This window comes from Phocoena phocoena, chromosome 2 (assembly GCF_963924675.1).
Source record: "Phocoena phocoena chromosome 2, mPhoPho1.1, whole genome shotgun sequence".
NCBI lineage: Eukaryota > Metazoa > Chordata > Mammalia > Artiodactyla > Phocoenidae > Phocoena > Phocoena phocoena.
Window position 1 is genome coordinate 113,933,101 of NC_089220.1, and position 25,366 is coordinate 113,958,466.

Below are 25,366 nucleotides of genomic sequence, written 5' to 3' on the forward strand. Positions count from 1 at the left end.
TCATAGAAACCTTAAACTCTCCCAGATGCTTATTACCCTCAGCGTTTATTGAGCCAGTAAAACCAATTTTACTTGTTGAACCAAATCAGAGGCAAAACATATCCTTTATTTCATGAGCATTGGCTCTCCTCCAGTCACTTTCCTCCTAAGCTAATTTGGCGTGTTTTCTTTTTATGGCAAAAGAAAGCAAATGCCTAAAGCAAGACGAGACCACTCACAGTTCCCAGCCCTCTTCAAATTCTATTAAAGCAAGTGAAGAAACAAGAACTCCAGAGTACTCCAGATGACACAATAAAGCTTGGAGTAACAATATAGAGATTTACGAGTCGTTCCCTGCTTCGCAGAAGACAGAACTTTGATTTCTTTGACAAGAAACTAAAGTATTAAGTTGCCCCAGAGTTAAAAATTGTCCTTATTTTTTTAAAGAAACCACTAGAATCCAATCTTCTTAAAAAGATCAGGAAATAAAAGGGGACCGGAAATAAAAGCTCAAAATCACGTTTTGATAAAAAAGAATGTGCTCACCCATAGATATATATTCTCTCACCATCTCCAAAGCCGGTCTACTTGATATTTGCCGAGTTCGAATTTTATAAATATTACTTGTCTAACTATACAGTTACATGTTCATTCCCTTTGGGCCTAGTGGCTCATGGGACTAGAAACTACAAAGGAAGTCTTGTTATAGCTCATTCTGAATTTTTTTATAGACTGTCCCGCTGGTGTTGGTCTCCGGGTAAGTTTCGAATGGCATTAGGGGTAAAAACTCAGGTTGTTAAAGGCCCACTATGGGTGGTCTGGGTTGTGGTGGCCAGTAGTAATTTCATAAATGGGACAAGGTTTGCACTGGCAGAATGTTCACACAGAAGAGGCACAGTAGAGGGGGGAAGGCTTTCCGGCCCCAGAATGACTGTTGGATTGTGTGAAAAGAGAAGTGAGGGGATTAGGAGTAGAAAGCAAGGACCTGTGGTCACACCACCGTGTCCCTCGGGGGTTCTCTGCTCCCCACCATGGTTCCTGGATGTAGGGGGCCCAGGGGTTCTCATGTCCGCCTTCTGTTGGGTGATTTCTAGACGGGAGGCCACGTTTCACATGTAGGGAAGGGGTAAAGGCTGATGGTGTAACTGGGTGGAATAGACACCCTCATGGACCAAACAGGACCCACCCACGCAGGAGTGACTCAGAGAATGCCTGTAGCTAACAGGACCTCAGAGATCAACTGGATTCTCACCTCCTGCTTCTCCAGATGAAGAAATCGAAAACCATGAGATTGAGGGACTTGCTCTAGGTGACCCAGTGGGTAAAGAGGAGAACCCCTTCGTAAAGCAGTAGAGACAGAAGTATCACAGCGTGACCTGTCTCCTTGCCTGGCTCGTATTTCCACCGCAGATTTGCATTCTGCGGCTCCATTTAGCCCACCACCCTGCTTCCCTCCAGGAAAGCCATGAGCACAAAGGATTTTCTGCTCCAAAGCCAATAGGGAGGGATTTATTCTGCTGAGCCATGCTGGTTTGTTTTGTGTTCTTGTCCCGGACAATGTTTAATTGCTGACTTCCACAGCCCTATGCAGCTTTTGTCATGGGTCCCTGAGAGAATAGGACCCAAGGAGACTTTTTGCCCTTATACCTGTTTTCCTCACCTCATCTCTCTGTGGTTCTGGAACTTTCCATGGATGAGAGGGGATGGGACCCAGAAAGTCAATGAGGGAGAGGGTTGGGTCAGACCCTTCCTGAGCCAGCGTCCCGGGCCAGGTAGAGGACTTGGGAGGAACCTAGGGGATCTCGGGGCGACGCTGCCAGAGGTCTGGCCCTTCCTTACATGACTCTGTCTCGCCACCTAGTGTTCAAACGGGTTCTCTGTGGTGTAAACTTAAGTGTCTATTTTGGATATTTTGAGGGCCATGAGGAAAATCTAAGCAATGGTAGAGGATGGTTGGGAGCCGACAGAAAGGTTCCCTACCATTGCTCCCATCTTCCTGTTTAAAATTTATAAAATCTTGACTTTCAACCTAGTTTTCTTCTTATTCTCTCAAAGACTATGTTCTTCATTCTTCAAAAGCAGATAGCAAAAAGCCATCTGGAAATAGCTTTCGTTTAGTGTGTCACCAGTCCGCTAATATTATTAGATGTAAATCAGTCCACTCATTTATAGTTAGTGCCACTTACACCATTGAGCCCAAAGCCAGGAGGAAGGGGATATGCCTGTGTGCCAGTGCAGTGACATTGACCTTTGTGTTGTCAGATGATACACCAGCAGCCTAATCCAGGAGTCCACTACGAGTACGTAATCATGGGGAACAATGCCATCAGCCCACAGGTGCTGCCTCACAGGAGACCAGGTAAAATTTCTGGTTTTGCTGCCGGTCACTCCGGATCATTTCCTTTTAACGCCCTTTCTCTCTTCTTCTTGTGTATCTGCCCTCTGTCTCTCGGTCAACACAGAGAAAACCCATGGACACATATTTCAGAGTCAGTGGGCCTTGATATCAGAGGATGCCTCACCATTTGCCTGAGCCTTCACTGATAAGAGTGTTTCATTCACTTGATTCAAAAATGAAGTGAACATTCTCAGTCTGTTTTTCCATTTCAACATTTTGAAATGTCTTTTATATTAGTTTCCTATCACTGCTCTAACAAATGACCTTAAACTCAGGAGCATAAAGTAACACAAATTTACTGTCTTATAGTTCCGGAGGTCAGAAGTGCAAAACGGGTTTTGCTGGGCAGGAATCACGGTGTTGGCAGGCTGTGCTCCCTGTGCAGGCTCTGGGAAAGAATCAGTTTCCTTACCTTTTTCAGCAGAGGCCACCTGCGTTTCTTGGTTCATGGCCCCTTCCTCCGTCTTCAAAGTCAGCCGAATAGCACCTTCAAATCTCTCTCTGCCTCTGACCCTCTTCTTCTGTCATCTCTCCTTCTCTGACCGTCGCCCTCCTGCCTCTTTCTTATAAGGACCCTTCCGATTACATTGAGCTCAGCCAGATAATTCAGGATAATCTCTCCATCTCAAAATCCAGGATAACTTAATCACATCTGCAAAATCCTTTTTGCAGTATAAAATAACACATCCCAGGTTCCAGATATTAGGACACAGGCATCTTCAGAGGGCCGTTATTCTGTCCACCACATGCCTTTTCTCTTGGTTCCCTTCTGCTTCTGCTAACACAGCTTTCACCTGTAAGAAAAGAAAAATGAATTCACACCTAACAATCCACCTCTTCCCTGTGGGCTCTGCTGACAGAGCCAGCAGCTTTGCTTGCCTCTGCTGGGTATAGCACAGCCCCTCGCTGATATTTCTTTACTGAATGGTGATGGAGCCCACCACCCAAATGGAGACTGTCTTTTCCATCTTTCAGACAGAAGGGTCTGCAGAAATATTAATACTAATCGCTAATAATCACTCACACGCAGAGTCCTCGCTATGTGCCAGACACTGCTGGGCCCTTCACATAGACTAACTCATCAAATTTTCACAACTGTGCTCAGAGAGAGGTACTGTTTTTAGCCCCATTTTAAGAGTAAGGAATGGAAGCTTAGAGAGATTGAGTTACTTGCCCAGGTCCCACAATGACCTCAGATCAGCCTGAATCACTGGCCCCTGTGCTTATTACACTGCCTACAGGTGACCTGGTCCAACACCTGTCCTAGGAAGTGAGGGGACAGATGCGAGACCTGGCCGTACATCCTTCTCTGGGCTGCCGATTGGATAAGCAGGTTATCTGATTGTTACAGGTCGGGGAGGAGCCACCTGGCACGTGGGGTGCACGTGTTGTCCGAACTCCAAGTCAGCACACTCAGCCTGAAAGAATTTTTAAGCCATTTCCAGGAGCAATATACAGTCTGAGAAACCAAGTTCAGATGGGGGAATATTGAGATTACTGATGCTGATTTATAAGGACAATTGGACAGACTATTTGAAATCATATGGGACGATGATGAGCGATAACAAGCCTAATGGGTCTCAACTAATGGGTAGCATGTGGTTCTGGGATCAGCTGCCGGGGACAGGGCAGGCCAGAAGGGGTCAGCTGTAAAAAGTCGGTGAGGAGAGGCAATCTGGACCAGGCTTCATCCACCGTATCAGTGGAGTCAGGAGGCCAGAGCTTGAATTCAATTCTGCCACTTTCTTGCTGTGCACCCTCAGGCAAGTCAGTAACTTCTCTGAACACATTCACAGTCTACAAAACAGAGAGGGAAAAAAATACACTCGAAGGTTTTATCTGGGAGGGGGAAGGTATTGAATAAATTAGGTGTCCATCCTAGCACAGTGCCCAGTACATATAAGGTACATAAAAGATTTTTAAATGTTTTATCTGATAACATCTTGGACAGTTTCATGTATATCAGTATGCTGGTCTTGATTCTATTAGTTTAATTTGCATATAATATTTTAAACCATGAAGTATTATAAGTAGCCAACTAAATAAGAAAGTGCTGCTGAGAGAGTAGAGAAAGCTCTAGGTTTTAACTGTATTTTACAGTAACCTTAGAATTTGCCTCCTTATTTTATATTAAACTAATGAATGCTGGAACACTATTCAATCAAAACGGAAATACGTAAAGTAAAATGCAACTGCTCCATAACTGCCAAAACTTAGAAGCATCCAAGATGTCTTTCAGTAGGTAAATTTGGATAAAGGAACTGTGGTATATCCAGGCACTGGAATATTTATCCAGTGTTAAAAAGAAATGAGCTATCAAGCCATGAAAGGACACGTAGGAATCTTAACTGCATATTACTAAGTGAAAGAAGCCAATCTGAAAAGTCTCCATATTGTATGATTCCAAGTATGTATGTACGGTATTCTGGAAAAGACAAAACTATGGAGACATTAAACAGATCGGTGGTTACCAGGGATTAGAGGGGAGGGAGGGATGAATAGGCAGAGCACAGAGGATTTTCGGGCAGTGAAACTATTCTGTGTGATACTACAATGGTCGATAGATGTCACACGTTCGTCAAAACCCACAGAATGTACAACACCAAGAGTGAACCCTAATGTAAACTATGGACATTGGATGATAAGGATGTGTCAGTGTAGGCTCATCCCACTCTGGTGTGGGATGTTGATGGTGGAGGCTGTGCATGTGTGGGGCAGGAGAGATACGGGAACTTTCTAGACTTGCCACTTGATTTTGCTGCGAACCTAAACTGCTCTAATTAATATATGCATTTTATATTATATATATATGTCTATTTTTTTAAAAAGCAGTATTCCCAACCTCAGCCCTCTCCCAGCTTCCCAGAGGGAATCTCTCTTTACAATTAGGTGGGACCCTACCCAGCCCTTTCCATGCGTATACAAACATGTATGTGGCCAGTTTCAATATTTGTCTACAATCTAAGTGTGCCAGGAACATCACATGCCAGTCTTTTCCATAAGCCAACATAAATCTAACCTCAATTTGAAACTTCTCTGAAACTGGTAGAATAACTCAATCTCAGTCAATCTGGGGGCTCCCACACACACCCCAGATAGAGGAAAGATACCTGTCTGGCAGGTCTGTGGTGCTCAGGAAACCCAAGACCTCAAACACCTGCCACTCCTCACTTTGGAGATCTCTCTCTCTCTGTCTCTCTGTCTCTGAGAAAGCACTCTCTCCACTTTTCCCTCCTCCTTTCCCTGGGCTGGCCCCTCTGGGACCTGTTATCCTAACTGAGAGCTCAGGCTTTCTTTGTGGGAAGGAAGAGCTGTTAACTTCCTGCACCTTTCACTTTCACTCCTGCAAAAATCTCAGACAAGAAAATCTAAGAACTTGGCCACTTGGACTAGGAGAGGAGGAGGAACAGAGATAAAGAACAAAACACAAATTAATCTCTCAAGGGCTTCCCTGGTGGTCCAGTGGTTAAAACTCTGCTCTTCTGGGCTTCCCTGGTGGTTCAGTGGTTGGGAGTCCGCCTGCCAATGCAGGGGACACGGGTTCGTGCCCCAGTCCGGGAAGATCCCACATGCCGCGGAGCGGCTGGGCCCGTGAGCCATGGCCGCTGAGCCTGCGCGTCCGGAGCTTCTAATGCAGGGAGCATGGGTTAGATCCCCAGTCAGGGAACTACGATCCCACATGCTGCACAATGTGGCCAAAAAAAAAAAAATCAGTGTCTCAAAAAGTGTCTGGCCACATCTGTGTATGTGTATACAAACTGAATTGCTGCTATGCTTTTTTCTTTCACTGAACAACCTATGGGTCATATCTCCATGTCACAACATGTATTTGCTTCATTCTTTTAAAAAATAGCATAATATTTCATTCTTGGTTGTAGTATAATTTATTTGAACCACTACCACTGGTAGACATTTAAGTTCACTTTACTGTTTTGCTGTTTCAAATTAGTAACCATACTTATACATACCACTTTATATAAAAGAATGAGAATATTTGTATGACAGTTGTCCTGGAAACTGAATCCCTAGGTCAAAAGGTATGTGCATTTAACATTTAGAGAGATATTGCCAAGTCGTCCTCCAAAACTTTGCGTGTATTTGCAGGCTCACCCAGTGTGCAAAATCGTGTTTTCCTGCACCTTCAGCGAGGGGTTTAGGGATTTAAGGGTTTCCAAAGTTTCTCATCTTTATTTTTAGGTAAATAGAGTTGCTGTTGTTAGTTGCTTTCTCATGTAGTTCTTTAATTAGGAAGGAAGTTGAGTGTTGTTGTGTGACTTTTGACTGTGTGTATTTCTTCTCATGAGAAAAGAAATTGCCTCTCCCTGTCCCTTGCCCAATTTCCCTACTGTGATGTTCATCTTTTTCTTATTCATTTTAATAATGTTTTTAATATTAGGGAAATTAACATCTGCCTATTTTAAATATGTGTGCTCTGAATTAGAAATGATCTCATGCTGCCTAATTTCTAATGTTGGAGCCATTGCCTCTTTACAACTCACCGTCCAAACCCATCTTCTGTGGTGTGTGCACTTGAATCTCCTAGGGGAGCCCTTCAACGGCCAGCTGGTACCAGAAGGGGGGAACCAGCAGGAGGGAGAAGGGAAAGAGGGGGACGAAGAGAAGGCAGACGTGCACGGCGGGGCACCTGAAATATTCACCTCGGAATCAGCACAGACCTTCCCGGTCAGGCATCCTGATAGATTCTCTCCCCACCGGCCGGACAGTGTGGTACCACCAGCACCACAGACCCCACGGCGGAGCCGGGATCACAACTGGAAACAGCTGGGGACAACGGAGTGCTCGACAACCTGCGGGAAAGGTGAGCTCATGTGCGGGCTAGGAGGGTCTCTGCAGATCCCCGAGCAGGAGTGGGGAACACACAGGTAGGCCCCAGGCACATGGCAAAGCTTCCCCTCCTTGAGCCTGACTGTGAGATTGCTCGTTAGTGTGAGGCTGTGTTGGGGGTTCCCCAAGACCACCCTCAGGCTCGGTGATCCACCCGAAGGACTTAGAAAACTCAGAAAACCTGCCGTGCTCATGGTTACAATTTGTAACAGTGAAAGGCTACAGATTGGCATCAGCAAAGGGAAAAGCACGTGTGACAAAGTCCAGGACACACCAGGCGCCGGCCTCCAGGTGTCCCCTCCCAGTAGAGTGGCACAGGGATGCACTTGGTTCTCTCAACAATATTGTATATGAGCCAAGTATTGCCAGTCAGAGAAGCTCACTCCAGCTTTGGTGTCCAGGGGATTTATTGAGGTTCAATCACATAGGCCTGTAGCTCCCACATTAGCTACTCAGCCTTTAGCACCCCAGAGGTCAAACTAATACAACATGGCCTAAGGCCTCAAGCATGCAAAGACAGGCGTTCACAGAAATCACATTGTTGGCATAAACTAGCTTGTCAAACTGACAGAGCGCAACCCAAGATCTCTGGCATAGAAAAACTCTTATCAGCAGAATATTCCAAGGGCTCTGAGGTTATCTCCAGCCCTGGTCAAGGACCAGTCCTGAATACAGGTCTCTCTTTGGAATATGCAGGGTCTGAGCAACCCAGGCCTGCTGAGTTAACCCTTTCCTGCACAGTGTGTTCATTAATAATCAGAGAATACACTCACCTAGTTCAAGATTTACAAGCTGATGTACAAGTCAAGGTTGTGGACACTTACACAAATGCCATTCAAAAGTCATTCTCAGGGCTTCCCTGGTGGCGCAGTGGTTGAGAGTCCTCCTGCCGATGCAGGGGACACGCGTTCATGCCCCGGTCCGGGAGGATCCCACATCCCGCGGAGCGGCTGGGCCCGTGAGCCATGGCCGCTGAGCCTGCGCATCCGGAGCCTGTGCTCCGCAATGGGAGAGGCCGCAACAGTGAGAGGCCCGCCTACCGCAAAAAAAAAAAAAAAAAAAAAAAAAAAAAAGTCATTCTCAGATCTAAGGATTTCAGAAAAAAAGAATGCTTTGGGAGCTTGAAGTGTTAGTTAGCTAGCTTTTACACTCCACAACTCCATTTTTCCTCCTCAGTAAATTCTTAATCCTGTATTTGTCCCATTATCTTGAGACCAATCAACTCAGAACACCTGGAGCAAGGCTGTAGCCTAACAAAGTCAGTTTATGCAGCAAAGGGGACCACACACCAGTGGGAGCATAGGGCATCTCTCCAATGGAAAGAAAAGATCCAGTAATAGGATTTAGGGGGAAAGGTGGGGGTCTAGGTGAAATTTAAATAAAGCAGGGTTGTGGACTTCCCTGGTGGCGCAGTGGTTAAGAATCCACCTGCCAATGCAAGGGATATGGGTTCGAGCCCTGGTCTGGGAATATCCCCCATGCCACGGAGCAACTAAGCCCGAGCGCCACAACTACTGAGCCTGCACTCTAGAGCCCGCGAGCCACAACTACAGAGCCCTCGTGCCACAACTACTGAAGCCCGCCCGCCTAGAGCCCGTGCTCCACAACAAGAGAAGCCACTGCAATGAGAAGCCTGCACACCACAACGAAGAGCAGCCCCTGCTCGCCGCAACTAGAGAAAGCCTGCGTGCAGCAACGAAGACCCAACGCAGCCAAAAATGAAATAAACAAATTTATAAAAATAAATAAATAAAGCAGCAGAGTTGTGATAGGCTTGAAGCAAACCCTGGCTGTGTGTAAAAGGGTCAGTATCAGTCTGGACTGTGATGTGGACTCATGGTCCTGTGTCCTTGAACACTCAAAGGCAAGATAGATGTGGGATGTGGTGTCCAGAAACCCCTGACCTGATGTTCTGCACCTGGGTTGGAAATTGATGCTGCTTTTCTGTTCCAGGTGCCTTAGATCCTCATTGCAAGTATATGTATAACCGTGCAGCCGTGATTTCCTTCATATACATGGTGATAGCCTCCTGCCTGTAGTAAAGTGCTATTTGTGACTGTAAAACACCTGTTCTTCGAGGGCAGGTTACCATAGAAACAGAGGCTGTATCCCTGAGGAGTTTCTGCAACTGGGAAACATACCTCCAGCATATTGGTTTGGCGAATTTTTTTTCCTTTTCTTCAAGAGACTTGCGTCTGAGAGTACAAAACTTGGAAACGATGGCATAATCAACACATGGAAAAATCTTTCACAACCACCTTTAACGCTTTTATCTTTTTCATAAGAGCACTGACTTAGTGGCTTTTGAGAATCGAATTTAAGTCTTTGGTTCCTCTTGGGGTCTGGAGCCCTTCCTGCCTGGAATCTTTGCTGGTTCCATGATGGCTTCATAGCTGGAGTGCTGATTTATGGAGGTTTTACCGTACTTATACTTAATACTTGCGCAGAGAATGTGAACTGGAGAGTCATTGTGCCAACTTCTCTTATAAGCCTTACGAGGGAAAGTTAAATGCCTGTTAAGTGTGTCTTAAAAGAGGCAGAAAGCTAGAGATAATTATGCATTAAGGCCAAAATCAGTTTAGTGAGGATCTGTCCATGACGCCATAGAGATAAGCAGTGTGAAATGAAATGTGCTTGACATAGGAGCCCAAGATCAAAAGGTTTTTGTTTTTGTTTTTTTTCCGGTACGCGGGCCTCTCACTGCTGTGGCCTCTCCCGTTGCAGAGCACAGGCTCCGGACGCGCAGGCTCAGCGGCCATGGCTCACGGGCCCAGCCGCTCCGCGGCATGTGGGATCTTCCCGGACCGGGGCACGAACCCGTGTCCCCTGAATCAGCAGGCGGACTCCCAACGACTGCGCCACCAGGGAAGCCCCCAAAAAGTATTTTGATAGTGCTGAAATAATCTACCATTTAGGTAGTGGTGTGATACCTGCTAACTGAAACAGATACACTCAGAACTAAGTGAGATCAGGTGAAAACAGATACACTCAGAACTAGGTGAAAACTAGGTGAAAGGATAAAGATTGTTGTCATGTGGTTTGATATCAAGGGTGGCATGTGTAGAAGAGTCTCCTCCATTTCATGTCTTTAAAGACAGCCTGGCCCAGTCTTTCCAGTAGGATGAGATGTAGGCCTGTCTGGAGACCATAAGGCATTGCATTGTGGACACAGTGGGACAAGGACAAGAGCATGTGCTGTTTGCCACGCACCCTGCGTGCTGCTCACCCAGCCTTGTGTTCACTGGACTCATCCAGGTGGTCATTCAACAGTCTGTGTCTGTTCTGTACCAGGCATGGTGGAGGGACCCCTTTGCTCCCTCTAAGGTTTGCTCCCAGCCAGCAATGGCCTCAGAGATGTCAGGGCAGGGAGGCAGTGTGGATGCACAAAACATTTAGCTCATCTCATGGTTGTCAGTGGTAGTGACAAGTATGCCGTGACCAAGAAATCCTGAGCCTGCCAGGGCTGTCCATCTCTTTTCTGCACAACCCAAGTCCACTTGCCTCGTGATCTCATCATTTTCCCCACACAAACCCTCTCCCAAACTCTCCTCCAGTCCTTCCTGGCAACACTCACCAGACCACACATTTCTGTGCCTCTCAGATTAAAATTCCAGCATCATGATAGCATGATCACAGGGGGGAGCCCTGTCACTGGTGTAGAAGAGAGGCCCATACTCTGTCCAGTCACTGCCCGGACCTCTGTTTATCTGGTCAAACTCCTGGCTTGGCCCAGTTGATCCCTTACATTCCAAGACTAGAGTTATTTAATTTTTTCTTTCTTCTTATTTTGTCCATCTCTCCACAATGCCTCACTGACCTCTACACGGTCCCCTGAATTCACTGACTCACCTCATTTAATGTCCACTGATTACCTGTGGTACAGTCCCCCCTCCAACGTTAACATACTTCTGTTTAGATCAACACATTGAACGTACAGCCCAACCAAACTGATCCCAGATTGTTCCTGCTACCTGAAGCCCAGCCAGCACCTGACCTCCCCACCCCATTCTTGCTGGCTAGCACTTAGAGGGCTAATTGTGTGGCATGCTTGGACAGTGAAGAGGTGGCCAGGTACCATTCTGAGGGATAGTCTCCCTTTCTGCAGAAATATAAACTGACCCAGAGAAAGAAACCTTTTTGGTCATTGGAGTCAAGAACTATAGATCTAGTGTTTTCCCACCATCGGAGACAGAAAGAGTACCTCTGAGTTTGTGTCCTTGGCTAAACGCTGGAACTGGACCAGGGGGAAGGCAGGCAGTGGCCAAAGTGCACACAGCCCCAAACAGGACCCATCTTTCCAAGGCACAGAGCATTCCTAGGGTAACTTGTATCCTTTCAGCTAAAGATACTCAATTCCCCCCTCATTAGTGCCAAGCAGTTGGGGTAGTTACTTTTGCCTTCTAGTCCACAAACGTGTAAGTAGAAAAGTTAAACCCACATGGTCTGATGGGAAAGGGATGGGCTGAATAATAAAATTTTTACTTAAGCCCTTATTAGCTGCATCCCAATGAGTATCCTGCAAGCTGTGAACTGAATCTTATTCATCTTTGTAACTCAACACAATGTCCTTAATGTTTGTTGAATTTCATTAAAAATCTCTTCTTAATGGAAGCAGATATGTTACCGGACAAAATTTAATTCCACAAAGGTTTTTGCTTCCTATTAATTTTATAGCCAGTACTGCATTTTTTTTAACATCTTTATTGGAGTATAATTGTTTTACAATGGTGTGTTGGTTTCTGCTGTATAACAAAGTGACTCAGCTATACATATACATACATCCCCGTATCTCCTCCCTCTTGCGTCTCCCTCCCACCCTCCCTATCCCACCCCTCTAGGTGGTCACAAAGCACCGAGCTGATCTCCCTGTGCTATGCATAGTACTGCTTTTTACTCAGCTAATAATTATGCTTAATTGGAACATTATTTTAAAATAATGGTCTCAAGTTATAGCTGCATTGTAAATGTTTATGCCCATAGTAGTTTAAACAAACAATTGTTTCTGATTCAAAACTGTCATACAAACTGTCATGTTTTTTACAAGAACTACCTTCTGGCTCGGTGTGTCCCACAAAATCAGCTTAAAGAAGCATTGGAACACTTCGTGGCTGCTGAAATATTTAGAGACACATTCAAAGTTATCCCTCTAGTTAAAATTAAAATTATAGCAAGTTGAAGTTGAGAAACTCTAAATGCCTGGCCAATTAGCAACAGAGCTGAGACAAAGCTGTAGGCTAAATGCCAGTGTTCTGCCCAGCAGGACCCAGCTACTGGCCTAGACTGGGGCCAGGGGTGGGTGGAGTGGGTGCACAGTCATTTATGAAAAAGCATCTTACTCTCCAGACGCTCGGGTTGCGCCTTCCCCCAGTTACTGTTCTTTGTAAACACTCAGTAGTAACACTTCAGTGCTGCCACCAGGGGATAGCAGAGAGAGAGAGAGGCAGGCCGAATTGAATCAGTTTTGGTTTTGTTTTTTCCAGTTGAGAGCTAGAAATTTCACTGAACAAACTTTGACTTTTTCTCCAAAATAGATTATGCCTTATTAAGTATGAAACATGAGGCTGTGCATTTAAAACATACAAAAAAACTTAGGCAGTCAGTATTTTTTTTTTAGCAAAGTAACAAAAACAAATGTTAGACCTCTGATAAATATTCACTCAACAAACTTTTATGGAGCACTTACTCCCCTGCTGTACTGGGTTACAGGGTTGAGCAAGCACCAGTCCTGTCCCCTAGAAACTCACCATCTCGTAGGAGGCAGACATATACTCAAATAACCAAAATTCCACTGGATCAGTCCTTTACTGGGGGAATGTGTAAAATGATTTACAAAGGCGAAGCCAGCTGCTTTTCTAGCCTCTCTTGAATCTTCTTACTTCTCTGCCCCAACCTGACTGTTGCTTCAACATACCTGGCTCTTGCAGGCCGGTTTGCCATGCACTTTTGTTCCAGTTCCGCGGCCTGGACAGAGCCCCCCTCCAAGACACACGTGTGCACAGCTATCCAAAACCAACCCTCTCTCTGCAAAACCCTCTCTCTTTCATGTCTGCGGAAAACCTTCAAGAAGTTATTTGTGTTCATTTTATAATCATTCCCCTACCTATCGATCTTTCTTGTTGTCTTGAACTGTTAGGGGAATTGTTTTTATCTGCCTCTGAACATGTTCAAACCATGTCCACAAATAGATTATAAGGCCTTTGAGGGCAGGAACTATTCCTGCTCTTCTTTGCCCCGGACAGTGCCTAGGAAAGCCCTTGTGCAGGAGATGCGTGTAAACTCAGGAATGGAGGAGTGTGTGTGTGTGAATCGTTCTGTTTCTGAGGCTTTTCTTCATCAGCATCCGGACCTCTGCACCATCTGCATTCATAGCCCAGCATTAGAGTGTGTTCTCCTTGTCCCTGCAGGATCGCAGTACCCTATTTTTCGCTGTGTGAACAGAAACACTCACGAAGAGGTTCCTGAGAGCTACTGTGACTCGAGCATGAAGCCGACCCCGGAGGAGGAACCCTGCAACATCTTCCCTTGCCCAGCCTTGTAAGAGGGCCTCTGCCTGTTTTCAGCTCACTTCTAGTTGCTTGTGCATAGGACCCTAGTAGTAGATGTAATCTAATTTTTAAATCAGCCTACATCTGATTTAGAAACAGGAGACATAGTCTATGCATAAAATGCAATCTGTTTAGCAAGTGCACCTGGCTTTCAGGATTCACACAGGAGCTCACAGCCTTTAACTGCTCAGCACACCCCCAGAAAGACTTTGGTGAACTGGAGAAATTGGGTTTTAGCTGGCAAGGAAAACAAAGAGGGAAGCAAAGAGTTACAATCCAGTGCAGTCAGTGCTCAGGCGAGCTGTGTACAGAGAGAGACTAATGTAAGTCACAAATACATCTGCTTGGGGAGTGTCTCAGGAGAGGTCTTGGTTTAGTTATTGAATAATAAATAGGACACTTTTAGAAGAACAAGGAGGGAAAGCCCTAAAGGGGGTCAAAACATAATTCCCAAACTAATAAGAACATAATTCTCATCCGAAGACATAGGGCCCATGTGCCGATGTCTTATTTAAGGAAATGACAAAGCAGGGTAACAGAGGAGAATATGTGAAACTGATGTGTAAATAGTTCATGAAAAATAACAAAGGTTGGAAGAAGATTTCTAAGTTAGTTCCAAAATGGGTTAATGTTCTACAGGGTAATAAAACTCATCTTTGGAGGTATTTTTCTGACTAGATAAAAATCTTTTGTACCTTCTTGGTTTTCTATAATTTTACGGAATCTGGGCCCTAATCACTGGTAAAGAGAATATGGAAGAGAGCCACATTCTTTATGGAATCAGACGGCCTTAGGCAGACTGCCAGGCACTGCTCTGGGCTGGGGATCACCCGTAACAATTCTGATGCTTCTTTGTCAGTTGGCTTGGCCAACTTCTGTGTAAGGTGCTCTCTTCCTGTTGACTGAAGTGACTGGTCCCTCTCGATCTCTCGTTCCTGAGCTAGCTGGGACATCGGGGAGTGGTCTGAGTGCAGCAAGACCTGTGGCCTGGGCATGCAGCACCGCCAGGTTCTGTGTCGCCAGGTGTATGCCAACCGCAGCCTGACGGTGCAGCCCTACCGCTGCCAGCACCTGGAGAAGCCTGAGACCACCAGCACCTGCCAGCTCAAGATCTGCAGCGAGTGGCAGATCCGGACGGACTGGACCTCGGTACGCAGCAGGCCAGCCTGCTCTGGAGCTCCCCCTCCAAGACCTACCGCCACCCTCCTGCATCCCCCCTCCAAGACCTGACGTGGGAGAACCCTGGATTCTCCGGGATGACCTGTCCTGTGGGGTTCTGGAAGGACTATTCTGCAAACCATAAGATGTGCCGATAGGGCCATCCTATCATCCTGATAGACTTAAGGGCCAACTTTCAGGGTGAGCCCATGGGAGCCGTGTGCACACACGTGTCCTCTCTCTCCTGTGTCACGGTGGAGTGAAGGCTGGCAAAGGCTGCTAGAGCCAACTCCTCCTTCCAGTCGTGCTCTCCCATTTTACAGATGGCAAAACTGAGGCCCAGAGGATCAAAGTAGGCGAGACATCCAAGCAGATCTTAGAGAGAAGGCATGTGATGTTTTCAGGCTGGGATCCTTCCCAGGTAGCATTGCTCGACAGGGGACCCGGCAACCCAGGGCTCTCGCCCCACCCCGTCCTCTGCTCAGGTGGCGGGTAACGAGGACGAGGGCACCTTGACCAGAGGGACCCTCAGAGCTGGCACTGCCCGGTGCGCTGATGTGCGCTTGCTGTGTTTTAGTGCTCGGTGCCCTGCGGAGTGGGGCAGAGGACCCGCGATGTGAAGTGTGTGAGCAACATCGGGGACGTGGTCGATGACGAGGAATGCAACATGAAACTCCGGCCCAATGACATTGAGAACTGCGACATGGGACCCTGCGCCAAGAGCTGGTTCCTGACGGAGTGGAGCGAGAGGGTGAGCGTGCCGGACGGCGGGCGGGTGGGACCAAGGCTGCTGGTCTGATGGGCAGGAGCCGTGCCTCACGACGTGCCCCAAACCACACAGAGACGAATCGCTAGCATGGAATCCCAAAGGTGATTTCTGACTTTGGGGAAAAACCCAGAGGTGAACTACTGTAGGCTTTCTATCCTTCTATGAAGACTGAGGGCCTCCAAGATCCAGACGTGGGTATGAAAGAATTCATTTAATTTTCCGTAGCACATCACACGAATATTAAATAATGAAGTTCTAAATAAAACGAGGGATTACATCACACCTTTCCTACATCTTGGGCGTGCCTGGCCTAGAACAGGCACTCAGCAAATGACAGGCCCCCTTCCCTGCTTCTTACAGACTCAAAACCATTCCCCTCCCCAGTAGCGCAGCCGCCTCAGGGTCCCTGGTGTCAGGTGTCAAGGATGAACTCCAAGGCGTATATAGTTCATCGTTAGGCCACCAGTTACCTGTGTACAAGGGAAGCCATTAAGAAATTGAATTCATCTATCAAAGACAAAAGTAAGAGTTATATCAGAAGAGAGAGGGATTCTGGAGATGGATGGTGGTGATGGTCACACAACAATGTGAATGTACTTAATGCCACTGACTTGTACTCTTAAAAAATGATTAATATGGTAAATTTTATGTTATGCGTATTTTACCATAATTTAAAAAAAAATGTTAGGGAAAAATACTAAGCAAAATTCGAGGATGTACGCTGGGGTGAAGGAGCGGGCGGGGAAGGAGATAAGGAGTTTTGCCCGCCTTTTCTTGTGGAAGATGTTGATTGGCTGGCAGTAGGCAGATTCTTACCAGCGCAGCTGGACTGCTCATCAGATGAACAGTTTCTGGGTTTCTGGATTCTTCAGAAGACCTTGGAGGTTTAACTGGGATGGAGACATTAGTGGCTGCCTCTGTCCTTAGTGCCTCCCTCCCAATTAGGCCAGGTCTGCACCATTTCCCTTAGCAGAATCCCTCAGGGTGCTTCCAAGCTGTAATGTGCCTACAAATCCCTGGAAACCTTGCAGACTCTGAGTCATCCTGCCGGGAATGTGTCCCTGTACCAGCTGTCCAGGTGAGCACGGGTCACAAAGATAGCAGGGATATCAACACTGATGTGTCCAGTTCCCAGGCCCAGCTCTCCCTTTATATCAGGCCACCTCCCAATACTCCCATAGCTGTGGCCCTCGGGGACTGGAGCCATCTGCCTTAGTATCAGGCAGCAATGTCTTGTGACAGACTTCAGCCGTCCTTTCCCAGACCAGTCCAGACTCAGCTACTAGCAGGCAGACGGTGTGCCTGAGTTTTCGCGCTCTCACTATTCTGCTGCTGGATAGATTTTCGAAATCGAAAGCCAAAACAGTAGTCTGACAAGCGTAAGTGTGTTCATCACAGCCGTGGGACAGGCTATTTGGAAAGAAGACTGTCCCTGCAAATCTAGGCCAGGGTGCCATACTGATATCCCGTCATGGAGGAAAGCATGCCTGAGAAGTGGTCAGAGGTTTCCAGGGGAAAGAGGTGGTAGGGAAACGCGGTGTCGTTCGCATCCTTTGAGAGTGGCTTCAGAACCTGCGGGGAGGCCTCCCCTCTAAGGCGCCCCTTGCTGTCTCACAGTGCTCGGCAGAGTGTGGGGCTGGAGTGCGGACACGCTCGGTGGTGTGCATGACCAACCACGTCAGCAGCCTGCCGCTGGAGGGCTGCGGGAACAACCGGCCAGTGGAGGCCACCCCGTGTGACAACGGGCCCTGCACGGGCGAGGTGGAGTGGTTTGCGGGAAGCTGGAGTCAGGTGAGTGGCCGGAACCGGGTGTGTCTGTCCGTCCCCTGACCTGTTTCCGGGTCAGGGAATAGGGCTCGGTGTATCCCGGGGGTGCCGGGTGGGTTTGAATCCCAGCTGTGCTACCCATGACCCTGAAGAAGCTACTTATGCTTTTGGAGCCTCATTCGGTCAACAGTAGTTATTCTTGATTAATTTGTGAAGACCCTCTCTCCAAATAAGATCAGATGCTGAGGTACGGAGGTTAGGATTTAAACATATGAACTCTTGGGGGACACAGTTCAACCCATAACTAGTATATAGTTCTATCGTTATTGACAAACATTACTGTCGTGTTACTACCACCACGATCAAGATATAGAACAGTCCCATTGCCCACCAAAATTCTCCGTGCCTTTGTGGTCAACTTTTTCCTTCAAACCTGGCACCTGGCATCCACTCATCTGTTTCTGTCCTCATAATTTTGCATTTTCCAAAATTTCGTAGTACTCTATATAACAGTATGTAGCCTTTTGTGTCAGCTTCCTTTTGCTTATATGTAATACACGTGCATTTGAGATTTATTCATATTGTTCCATATATCAATAGTTCATTCTGTTTGTGGCTGAGTAGTGCTCCATTGTATGGGCATACTACACTTGTTGATTCCCAAGTTGAGGGATACTTCAGTGTCTGGTGATTTTGAATAAAGCCATTTTAACTTTCATGTACAGTTTTTTATGGATGCATAAGTTTTCATTTCACCTGGGTCAATGCCTAGGAGTGGAATTGCTGAGTTGTGTAGTAAATGGTTTTTTAATTTAATACAGAGCTCCAAGCTCTTCCAGAGTGGCTGTACCCTTTTGTATTCCTGTGAGTAATGTCTAAAAGTTCTAGTTCCTCTGTATCATCAGATCATGGTGTTATCTGAGTTGTTTTTGTTTTTGTTTCTTTTTTGCCATTTTAACAGATATTGGTGATGTCTCAAAAAAAAAAAAAAAACCCAGTAGTTATTGAGCACCTACTATGTGCTCTTCTCTCTAAGCCCTTAGGATACATCATTGAGCAAAACCAATATCCCTGCCCTCAGGAAGCTTATGTTCCAGCATGGTTTCCTTGTCTACAAAATGCCAATAATGAAGCACATTATGAGGTTATTTTTAGAAGAAATGAAGTAATGTGTACAAAGTATGTAGTGCAGTGCCTGACATACAATAAACACACAATAAATTGTAGCTTCTAGTGCTATTATTGTTAATAAAGTCAGTTTTGTCTGTATTTGAGTGTCAAAAGCAGAAATAGATATGATCCAGCAGTCCCACTTCTGGGTATATATACAAAGGAAAGAAAATCATTATCTGGGAGAGATATCTGCACTGCCCAGCCCCCTGCCATGTTCTTGGTATTGTTCACAATAGCCAAGGTATGGAAATAATCTAAGTGTCTGTCGACAGATGAATGGATAAAGAAAATGTGGTATTTGTTTATCATGGAATATTATTCAGCCTTTAAAAAGGAAGGAAATCCTGCCATTAGCAACAACATGGATGGACTTGGGGGGCATTATGCTAAGTGAAATAAACCAGACACAGAAAGGCAAATACTGCATGGTATCACTATATGTGAGATCTGAAAAAAAAGTCAAACTCAGGAAAACAGAGTTGAATGATGGTTGCCAGGGGCTGGGGGTGGGGGATATAAGAAGAGGTTGGTAAAGGGTTCAAACTTTCAGTTATAAGATGAATAAGTTCTGGGGATCTAATGTATAACATGGTGACTATAGTAGATAATAGTGTATTGTATACTGAAATTTACTAAGCGAGTAGAACTTAAGTGTTGTCACGTATACACACAAAAAAGGTAAATATGCTAAGTGATGGATGTGTTAACTTGACTGCAAGAATCCTTTCGCAATGCACATGTATACCATATCATCACCTGCATACTTTCAATATATTACAATTTTATTTGTCAATTATATCTCAACAAAGCTGGGGGAACGAAGCAGAAACAGAAAAAGTTAAGTTTGTTCATTATGAAGAACCAATAATACCAAATGCCTCAATAAAGTAACTTAATTGATATTAATTTTTCCTTAGGGTTCCAGAATTGAACATGAACCCCCTAAAATCATTCCCTCTTTGCCCCGTTATGATTACTATCGGTATTTTGAGTTCTTGGGCCATTTAGTATTTGGCTCCCGGGGCTGGCTGGTTCTCCAAAGACTTTCTGGCTGATGATCAGGATTTACACATTATCTGGACCTCTGGCTCCATATAGAATTTTATTTCTTTTAAGTAGCTTTAAAAACAGACCCTGAAAAGAAATGGACTGCCTTGTCCTTGTAAATCAACACAACCCCTTTGGAAAGCAGTTTGGCAATAAAAGTCAAGAACCATAAGAATGTTCATTTACCTTCCCCCAGTCACCCCGCTCCTGGGGATTCATTTCAAGGAAAGAATTAGCAGGAGAAAAAAAAGATGTTCATGATAGCATGATGGTTAGGGATATTATGGTATATCGTAACTCATTAAGATACGTAACAAGAGCAATGGTATGGTATATCGTATATCGTAACTCATTAAGATACGTAACAAGAGCAATATCGTAACTCATTAAGATACGTAACAAGAGCAATGATAATTAGGAAGATGTGGAAAATACATATAATATAAAGGCAAGTGAAAAACAGAATATGAAAGTATATGAACCCTATCTCAACCGCTTCAAAGTATAGTTTTTTATATAAACAACATGGGCAAGTGTTTTCTTCTCAAATTTCCTTAATATTTTTATAATACAAAGTGTAAAATATTTAAACATTCAGAAAAGAAAGAATTCAAGTACTTCCAATGCTACCCAAGTCGATATCAGAGTTAGACATACTTGATAACAGATCCCAGTTCTGCGTCGCCTCAGTTCTCTGAGTTGGGGCAGGTAATTTAACCTCTCTGAGCCTGTTTCCTCATCCAAATATGAGGATAATGATATCAACTTTTTAGAGTTGCTATTGGGTTTTCATTAGACACTGTATATAAAAGGGTCGTTGCTGGACTTGCCTGGTGGCGCGGTGGTTGAGAGTCCGCCTGCCGATGCAGGGGACACGGGTTCGTGTCCCAGTCCAGGAAGATCCCACATGCCGCAGAGCAGCTGGGCCCGTGAGCCATGGCCGCTGAGCCTGCGCGTCTGGAGCCTGTGCTCTGCAATGGGAGAGGCCACGATAGTGAGAGGCCCGCGAACCACAAAAAATAATAATAATAATAAAAATAAAAAATAAAAGGGTCATTGCTTAGGACGTGGGGAGTACTTAATAAATATTAGTTCCCTTTCTCCATGTTTATTATTTTTTCTGCCAATGTTTCTATCTCATTGTTGGTAGCAAAACACCTAGGATCTACACCCCAAAGATAATTCAGAAGTAGACTGTGTATGGGACACTAATTACACCAAGTATTCATGGAAACTGAGGCAATGGGAAGAGTCCTGTGTGAAATCGTAATACTGGATCATAACAGCCTTCACACAGAGAAGATAAACAGTGCAGTTCGACTCACACGTCCACCAATGTCTGAGGAAGAAGAAAGGGGAGCAGAATTCAGGTCTTTTTTTTTTTTTTTTTTTTGCGGTACGCTGGCCTCTCACTGTTGTGGCCTCTCCCGTTGCGGAGCACAGGCTCCGGACGCGCAGGCCCAGCGGACATGGCCCACGGGCCCAGCCGCTCCGCGGCATGTGGGATCCTCCCGGACCGGGGCACGAACCCATGTCCCCTGCATTGGCAGGCAGACTCTCAACCACTGCGCCACCAGGGAAGCCCGATTCAGGTCTTTTTGATCTGTGGGCATCCTATTGACTCCAGACCTACTCAGAGAACTGAGAGTCACATGAATCCTGGTGAAGGCAGCATTTATCTCTGCTAAGATTAGAAACATGGAATTTATTGCCTGTCATCCAAAGGGTCAGGACATGATTGATTGTGGACAAGGTTTTCGTTCTGAATTTATAAGACTATCAGAGCCTGCTGGCACCTCCCTGCCCTGGGAATTTGATATTATCCCCAAAGAAAATGAAACAGAGCATGCTTATTTGTTGAAAGAAAGTCTTAAACATTAACTGACTTCAGGATATAAAAATAAATGTTCCTTCCAGACACGTGGTTTGAATGAGAGTTGGCCTCTTGAACACCCCACTGGCCCAGTCACAGTGATTAGTCCAGGATGGACATGTGACCCAAGCCGAGCCAAATGGAGTCCTTTCCTGGGACTTTTCATGTGGACTTAGGGGAAGAGACTCCCTGGGAAGTTGTGAGCACAGGTGCTAGCAGTGGTCCTGTTGAGGCTGGTGGAGAAGCCAGCCCAAGAGAATGAGACCTGTCAGGCTTAGGGAGTCTTTTTCTACTCTGGAGACAAAGTAGCCCAACTCTTATTCATAAGATATTCCACCAGGTCTATTATTCATGTGCAGATGCTTTCTTTCTTCCCTGTCAGTTCTGGGTTTACTTCACCCTTAGATTGTCTTAGTTCTTGCAGGGGACTTGGGGGATGGTTCTTTCACAGTCTTTAGCTATTAAGAGCAGCCTTCTTGTCTGCCCCTGTGTCTGGATCACATTTACTCTCTAACATCTGAGCAGACAGTCCCAAAACTAAGAAGCCTTGTAGTTTTCTGGATGTCTGTGAAGATGGCAGAAAAAAGGCACAAAGTGGAAATTGCTGATGGAGATGTTGATTATGCCCTGTGTGAATAATCCATAGTCTGTTGCCTTGGGTTTGGGGTACTTTTGCTGGGTAGTGACGTGGGTTTTTCCACTCTGTTTTTATTTCACCATGTGCCTGCATACAGCAGCAAGTATAATATTGAGTTTCAGCTGTAGACATGTTTACAGGCTATTCATAAAGGCAATAGCTTCTTTAAAGTCTTTAAAAGTATATAGATCACAGCTTGTAAAATTTTCTAACCAAAAGGTATTAAGAGTATACCAAACATAAATAAAAAACATTTTACAAAGTAATAGATACTAAATGGAATAACTTATAGGCGGTTACATGCATCGTATTTCCATAACCTAACACAATGAACCAAGACGTGTAATTATCTGACTGGCTTCTTCGTGGCCGCAGCCCAAGGGAGCTTCAGCTCCAAGTAAGAAGCCAGGGGATTGGACTCCGCGGACAAAGACTTCCTGCTGGCTGCCCTGTTGGGAGCGGAGGGCTGACCAGGGGACATTGTCCCAAGTCTGTGGTCTTCTCAGCTTTGTGTGTCCCAAAGAATTTTAATGTAGCCGTTCATCCAGAGGCATGCAGACTCTGGGAAATGAATTCATTCCCAGTTCCCTCCCCTAAAAGACCAGCAGATAAACTAGAATGTTAGTTCATTGTCTTACAGTGAGAAGTGTCAGGAATCTACCAGACAAAACCAAATTGACTGGCTGGTACGTTCTGTGGGAAAGCCTACGGGACACTATCTCACATTTCACCGAGGGTGCCAGGATCCCAGCAGCCAGCATCCTCAAGCTGTGAGAACTCAGGGCACCCACTCTCCATTCCAGACACAGAAGTGTTAGGAAAACTGGAATCTGTGTGCAACTTTTCCTCCAGAAGTGTTTTCCGGGCACCCTCGGGCTCTTCCTCACTGAATCAATGATGGTAAGCTCTGGTAAACATCGCTCAATGGATGGCAGTTCTCGTCCCCTTTCCGTCATGTGGCACCCATCTTTCTCTGCTTCTTTCTCCAGTGTTCCATCGAGTGTGGGAGCGGGACCCAACAGAGGGAGGTGATTTGTGTTAGGAAGAACGCTGACACCTTTGAAGTGCTGGACCCCTATGAATGTTCCTTCCTGGAGAGACCCCCCAGCCAGCAATCCTGCCACCTCAAGCCCTGCGGAGCCAAATGGTTTAACACAGAATGGAGCATGGTAAGTCCCGGTGCTTTTGGTAGAGGTTGTGTTAGTACATCATTATGCTTCCCCCCTCCCCCCCCCCACTGTTGAGCTACCTACTGGGTACCAGGCACTGGGCTCGACCCTTGAGTAGATTCCCTGCAGCAATCAGCTCTACTTGGTCACAGCCAGGGTGCCCTGGACTCAGCCTGCTTGGCGGGGAGTGGGGAGCCTGAGACTGGGACAATTTTGATTTCTAAACTATAGAGGCCATAAAATAGTGACTCTCAAATTTTTGTGTGCATAAGAATCAGAGGGGATCTGTTTGAAATGGCCGATTCTGGGTCCAACGTGGCCAAGGAATTTGCTCCTTGGGTGAGTTGGCTACAGGTGTAACCAACATTTTGAGAAATACTGCTGCAGAGGTTTGATGGCTGAAAGGATTCAGGGATGCTGTTGAGAATACAACATCATGAAGTGATCTTGTTATAAATCCCACTGGAGGAATTTCTGTGTGTGTGTGTGTGTGTGTGTGTGTGTGTGTGTGTGTGTTGTACACTTTTTTAAAAATCCTATAGACAATATGGATTATGGGACTGATCCTGTTTTTCTCTTTGAATTGGCTACTAGGAAACTCAGAGCCAAAACTGTGGCCCATTTCTGAGAGAGAGTTTATCAGAATATACAAAGTGACTTATAGGTGCTAATGTTCTCTGGCTTCTCTTTCTCTTTCCTACTTTTATCTTCTTTTTGCCCCAGTTTCCTCACTTATTTTTTATCTTGTGGCCCTCTTATGTATTTCTTAAGCCATCTCAAATCCTTTTTGTACGGAAGGAGGGTAAATGAAGAAGGACAGAGCTACAGAGAGACAGAGTGAATAGAGAACTAGCTTAGTAAGGAATGAAATGGAAAAGGATGGAAACAGTGATAAAATTCTTTTTTTTTTCAAGTGAAAGAGTTTATTGTTAGGAAACTTCCTAAAACAGAAAAATTCCTGAGGTCATCGTTCCCAGTGACCATTTCATATGACTTGGACACAAGGGGACCAGTGTTCGTTCTGCTTTTTGTCAGGGAAGATCGTCAAGCAGTGGCTGTAGGTGACTCCAGAGTAGAGTCCAGAGCCTTCCTCAAAATCATTCAAAGGTGATCAAAGGGATTTTCTTATAAAATATGTGGATAAACCTGAGAATTCTGTTTTCAGACAGTGTATGACAGCCATTTGGGTATGTGCTGAACCACACCTTGGATGCAAATGGGAATAAAGGAGGTGTTGAGTTTCAAAGATGTTTTGCCAACTTCTGGGAAATACCATTTTATTATTTTGATATTGACCAAGGCCCTTGAGAAAGCAGGAACAGATCACTATTTTCTTCTGCCATTCTGCTTAGAGAGTCTAGAAAGGGCCAAACTCACCAGGCCACGTCAAAGGCCACCAACTCCAAAGACACCTGCCTTGCCTGGGAACAACCCAGACGTCCCTCAGCAGGTCAGTGGATAAACAAAATGCAGTGCGTCCAAACAATGGGGTACCACTCAGCAGCAAGAACGAATGAACTGATACCTCCCACGACTTGGAGGAACTTCAGATGCACTTTGCTAAATGAAAGAAAGAGCCCCCCCAAAACTGTATGTTGTATGATTACATTTACATAATATTCTGTAAAAGGAAAAACTATAGGCACAGAGACCAGATCAGTGATTGCCAGAGGATGGAGCAGGGTGAATCTCACTACAAAGGGACAACACAAGGGATTCGTTGTGTGTGATGAAAGTTCTGTCTTGTTTGCAGTGAGAGATACATGACTCTCTGAATTTGTCAAAACTCAGAACTGTGCACCACAAAAAATGAATTTTTCTGCATGTAAATTTAAAAATAAATAAATGAACTGAAACTAACATGAAATATATAGTTACTATAGTAGCAAAGATGATGGAAGCAAGACATTTTTAAATTTACCTTGTTTTATAAATTTGAGTTTGGAACTAAGTAAATATTTTATACAATTATAAAACAGGGATTTCCCTGGTGGTGCAGTGTTTAA

At 45.4% G+C, this 25,366-nt stretch overlaps 1 protein-coding gene across 1 annotated transcript in view; it reads left to right on the forward strand.

Moving 5' to 3' along the window:
* THSD4 (thrombospondin type 1 domain containing 4) overlaps positions 1-25,366 on the forward strand; it is a 201,838-nt gene that overhangs the window by 173,352 nt on the left and 3,120 nt on the right. The window contains exons 4-10 of the mRNA XM_065871892.1: positions 2,242-2,338; positions 6,921-7,196; positions 13,627-13,756; positions 14,712-14,916; positions 15,503-15,676; positions 17,312-17,485; positions 23,181-23,360. Coding sequence (XP_065727964.1) covers positions 2,242-2,338; positions 6,921-7,196; positions 13,627-13,756; positions 14,712-14,916; positions 15,503-15,676; positions 17,312-17,485; positions 23,181-23,360 — 1,236 coding nt within the window. The remainder of the gene's footprint in view (positions 1-2,241; positions 2,339-6,920; positions 7,197-13,626; positions 13,757-14,711; positions 14,917-15,502; positions 15,677-17,311; positions 17,486-23,180; positions 23,361-25,366) is intronic.